Source organism: Anneissia japonica, unplaced genomic scaffold, assembly GCF_011630105.1.
Source record: "Anneissia japonica isolate Jap-2015-1 unplaced genomic scaffold, ASM1163010v1 scaffold288226_len153066_cov224, whole genome shotgun sequence".
Classification (NCBI taxonomy): domain Eukaryota; kingdom Metazoa; phylum Echinodermata; class Crinoidea; order Comatulida; family Comatulidae; genus Anneissia; species Anneissia japonica.
In genome coordinates, this window is record NW_022717227.1 from 67,820 (window position 1) to 72,966 (window position 5,147).

The 5,147-nt window shown below is 35.4% G+C and overlaps 1 protein-coding gene across 1 annotated transcript in view; it reads left to right on the top strand.

Annotated features, from left to right (window-relative positions):
* The window catches only part of LOC117110155 (rhomboid-related protein 3-like), a 26,065-nt gene extending 20,918 nt beyond the window's left edge, over positions 1-5,147 (top strand). Inside the window, exons 6-9 of the mRNA XM_033252769.1 lie at positions 870-982; positions 1,722-1,822; positions 2,298-2,352; positions 3,929-5,147. Of these exons, the coding sequence (XP_033108660.1) occupies positions 870-982; positions 1,722-1,822; positions 2,298-2,352; positions 3,929-4,200 (541 nt within the window). The 3' untranslated portion in view covers positions 4,201-5,147. The remainder of the gene's footprint in view (positions 1-869; positions 983-1,721; positions 1,823-2,297; positions 2,353-3,928) is intronic.

A 5,147-nucleotide genomic window follows, 5' to 3' on the forward strand; every position in this document is an offset into this window, starting at 1 on the left:
ATCTAGAAATCTAAATTTTCCCGGGGGAGGAATGTTGACCCCACCACCTAGGTTTGATTCCCGATCTGCATGATTCATATTCCCATTCATCTTATAAGTGGGCCCCCCCCCCCACTTTAAAAAACGTTCTGCCGGCCCTGAAGCATCATTCTCATCCTGTAAGTGGTGAGTGTACTTGCTGTTGGATGTGAAGGGAAAAAAAAACAATCAATAATAATTATAATAGTCCTCATCCCATTATTCTGAATATTAATGTATGCCCAACCAAAATCTATTTAATTTTTAGGTTAATATATTATTTTTTAGCATAATATTTATTTATCATCATCACCATTTTATGTCCAAAGTGTATAATATTGCCCTGGTCTGTCGAGTTTGTATTGCACTGGCATGTCAACATCAGTAACCAATATTCATGTGCAAGATGTAGCATGTGCGAGATGTAGCATTTGCAATGTGTAGCATGTGCGAGGTACAGCACATGTGCAAGATGTAGCATGTGCAAGGTAAAGCACGTGCATGGTATAGCATTGCAAGATGTAGCATGTCCAAGATGTAGAATGTGCAAGATGTAGCATGTGCAAAGTATAGCATGTGCAAGATGTAGCATGTGCAAATTATAGTATGTGTAAGATGTAGCATGTGCAAAATATAGCACATGTGCAAGGTGTAGCATGTAAGTTGTAGCATATGCAAGGTGTAGCATGTGCAAGGTGTAGCATGTGCAAGATGTAGCATGTGCAAAATGTAACAAAAGCCCAAGTGGAAGATGGAGCACAAGTGCAAGATGTAGCATGTTGATAAAATTTATTAAATGCATAGCACAGTCTGTAATTCTTTCATCATTTTATTTTACTGTTTCTTCACAGTCTAGAACATTTGATCTTCAGTCTTGTGTTTCAACTTCTCATTGGACTTCCATTGGAACTTGTCCATGGAACTAGGAGAATTGCAACTATTTTGTTCTTTGGAATTTTAGCAGGTAAAATTTTAAGCCAGATATATTTTTATTTTTATTTGCTTGATACAGTACTTCATTTATTCTAGCAGTGATGCAGGATTGTATACTGCACACATCTGATTCTGTGGAAGATATAAGGAGAAAAAAAATTGATAGGTTGTACAACTGATTTTCTAAGACACAAAAAGCATTTGACAAAAATCTTGGGCATGACGAGATAAGGCTTTTTGAATATTTAAAAACTGGTTGGGTGAGGGAGTGGGAAGGGGCATAATTCCCATTTTTGAAACACAACATGAGGCTTGCCATTCCAAGACAGACCAGTGTTCAGTGGCTCAGTGGCTAAATGTTAAACTGAGTAATTAACATAAGAATGTGACATTATTGTATACTTGGTACAGAGAAGCCTCATAACTTTGGCAATACTAAGTCGATTCCAGTAAATGACTCATCATTTTAATGCTTATAACATGGAGAATACAAATATGTTTAAAAAAAGTAAAAATTCTAATTAATTTGGTCACTAATGAAAGTTTTGGTATGACAAGCCCCATATATGTAATAAAATTTATGATTGTTAATTAATGAATATTATGTTATTAGTGTTAAACAATCATACATGTACAACAGCATTGCATTAGGTGTACAATTGCAATAATCAAACAACAAAATGACAATTCACAATGGTGGCGATACTTACATATAAATAGTGTAATATGTTTATACAGTATTGTAAATGTTGTATTTTCCTTCTCTTCAGGCTCTATGGGTTCATCCGTACTTGACCCCATGAGTTATGCATGTGGTGTATCTGCCGGTGTGTATGCTTTGATGGCGGGCCATCTAGCTAACAGACTGACTGTAAGACACATTCGTCATCATAAGTATAATTTATTATTATAGTAGGCCTAAAGCACCCATGTATTTTGTGAATAACTTGATCATCTTTTTATCTGTATTTCTTTTGCTGGTTTTATATATGAATGATGTGTCTGTTCTTTCAGCTATGTAAATTTTCTAACATCAAAAAAATCAAATATAGAAACACAGCCTAAAGGCAAGGTGGTCATTGTGAGAAAATACAGACTTAAATCCCACTGGCTATGGACCCAAACATAGCAATGCAACCCAAGCCTGACCCAACTTTCCGCTTTACCCTCAGCAGTAATAAAATGATCGTAAAATGAGATCAATCCTTAGTCGCCTAATTTTGGGGGGGTTTTTTTTACGTAATTTTTTTTAGTTCTCATTATTTCAATGGGAATAACAGACAGTACAGCTAGTTGTAAATTTGTAATGCTATTGTTATTTAATCTGTTTATATTTCAATTTCCAGCATTATTCTAGAATTCGTGAAGGTGCAATAAAATTAGGAATTATCATTATATTTGGTAAGTAGACCATTCATTTATCTAAATTATTTTTCCAAAGATTCTATAAAATGACTATGAAGACAATGAGAAGGAGAGCTTGCTATTCCTCAGCAAAACCTTTTAAACTGACCTACTCACAACTGGCAGGGGTGTATCCAGGATTTTTTCTGGGTGGGTTGTGATCATAAATTTTTGGACCTTTTCAGTGGGAAACAGAAAAATCGATTACAGCGCCACCAGCTTGATGCGGATGGCAGGCTCAGTTTCAAAATTGCTGGAATTGAGATAGATTACGTCACGCAATTTCAGTTTCAGTATATTCAGAGTTTCGCATAATACATTAAAAAAAAAATATACATCAATTGAATATAACATAATGTTGAACCTGTACATGATGTATTATGTGTGGTGACTCCATTAAGCCAAGGTTGGCAAGGTCTTTGGACTCATTGCTAGTACCTCATCAATGCTTTTTCATTTTTGTCATCGTGAAAGGGCCCTAGAAAAAAATGTGGACCTTTGAAAATTTTGGGGTGGGGGGAGTCGTACAACCTTCCCGACCTCCCTTGCATACAAACATGACTGGTAATATAGAATGATATGTGTTGCATTCACACCAAGCAAATGCACAAAATAGCAGTAGAATCCCTACAGTGATAATTATTATTCCGTTGTTTCCCTATTATTATTCCGTTGTTTCCATATTGTTATCAATAAGATTGTAAATGTCACTCTATTGATTCCTTACAAAAATTTACAACTGGATTAACCCAAAAGAAAATTTCTGAAATTTTCTAGTAAATCCAGAATGGATTAATTCACTCAGAATTGATAATAAAGTAGTAAAAACATAGAACACTCAGAGTGGACTTGAATGGATTAGTGGTTAAGATGCTTGCCTTCTGATCCTAGGGTCCTGGGTTCAATTCCTGTCACAGCAGGACTTTTCTTTAATCAACTCCACTCCCTAAGCCTAATAAAGAGACTTAGTTTATAAAGCATCTTTCTCATCGTGTAACTGGTGAGTTACTTCCTGTTGTGAAGAAGATAAAAAGAAAAAATATATATTCCAGGGAAATTCTTGCTTGCTTGCAGAAGCCGGTCCGGCAAGCGAGAGCAAGCCAGATGGCCAATCGGTTAAGGCAGGGCCACCGTGATCATAGCCAACAATATCGGCATAGGTTCACGGCCGGCTCGCTCCTATGGTTCTGGTGGTAGAACACGACTTCTTGGATAAGGACTATAAACCATAGGCCCAGTGTACACAAATGCTCATGTGCACTTTAAAGAACCCAGTACATCCTTCAAGATGAGTAGGGGGTTACCCCGGTGTACTGGTTCACCCGGCCCCTGTCGTGGACTGTTTTATGTGAGCTGGGCCCTCTGGGAGAACAGTAATTTGTTACTGAAGAGGAAACCCAGTATAAAGAACAAATAAATAAAAAATAAAAAATAAATTTAAAAAAAACAACTTGTAGGAGACTTGGGATTACTGTATTCAGGGGATAAAACATGTTTTTAAGCAAATGAATTTGAAAGTTTTGTGTACTGAATGAAATAAGTATCTAAACAAATACATATTTTTCTTTTATAGCAAGTGCAGACTTTGGTGTTGCTGTTTGGCGGCGATTTTCGAATGATGCGTTGCCAATATCATTCGTTCCGCATTTGATGGGAGTGGTTATGGGTCTGACGTTTGGTTTACTAATTTTAAGAAACTATGATCAAAAACTGCACGAGCGGTTTACAATGTGGATAGCAATGATGCTATGGTGTTTGAGTATGTTGTTTGTTGTATTATGGAATGTGTTTTTTAAACTGAAGTCCAATGATGATGCTAATGCAACAGAAGAACCAGGAGGCTGAGAAAAGTATTTAGAGATCGAACATGATTCAGGTTGTTAAATGTGAGTTAAGACAACTCGGTATGAGTAAATGTTGCAATGCATTTTGCAATTGTTTAGAATTAATAACATTTTGGTTTCTTGAAGTATTGTTCTGGTTAAGGTTTATGTGTACATCAAAATTATTTTGAACAATTTGATTGTTCTGATTCAAAAATGCTAAGAGACAAACTCCATCTGTCTTGCAGTAATGCTAAGAATTATATGTTAATACACCTAGACTGATTTCTGATATCTATCTCCTGTATATGTGGAGGTATAAAATGTATACCTCAATGGTAAAAGTTCTAGAGGCATTTGAAAGTGGGCAGATACATTTTTAATAAAAATTGCTCTCTGCCAAGCAGCATCTCAACAACTTTGACCTATAAAATGATGCAATTATCCACACCCTTATTTTCAAGTGGTAATGCTATCAACAATGAGTCAAGTGCGAAACAATGGACCTTTGTTGTTTTCAAAAGTGTCATCTGATGTAACTTGAAAATGGGTTGGGTTTTTTGGTAAAATAAAAGACATTCTGGGTTTAATCAACACCATCTGACTTGGAATACACATAGCTTGGTTGTTTTGGGTAAAATATAATAGGGGTTTGCCAATTTAAAAAAGGGGCCAAAGTAGGTCAGTAAAAATGTTTGTGGTCCACTAGACTTTTATGACTCCCATTATTTTTCTTGTCTTACATCAGTGTGATGAACATTTGCTAATAATTAGGATAACTTATCAATAATAAAATAGCCTTGATTCTCAAATTGAAAATAGAATTTCTCAAGTTTGCAGGTAAAAATTTATTTAACATAAAATAAATTATTCATCACAAAAACAGTAAGAGATTATTTTGATTAAATCATTGTATTTACCGTAGGATGCGAGAATAATAAAAATGCGAAACACAGTAGAATATAAAAA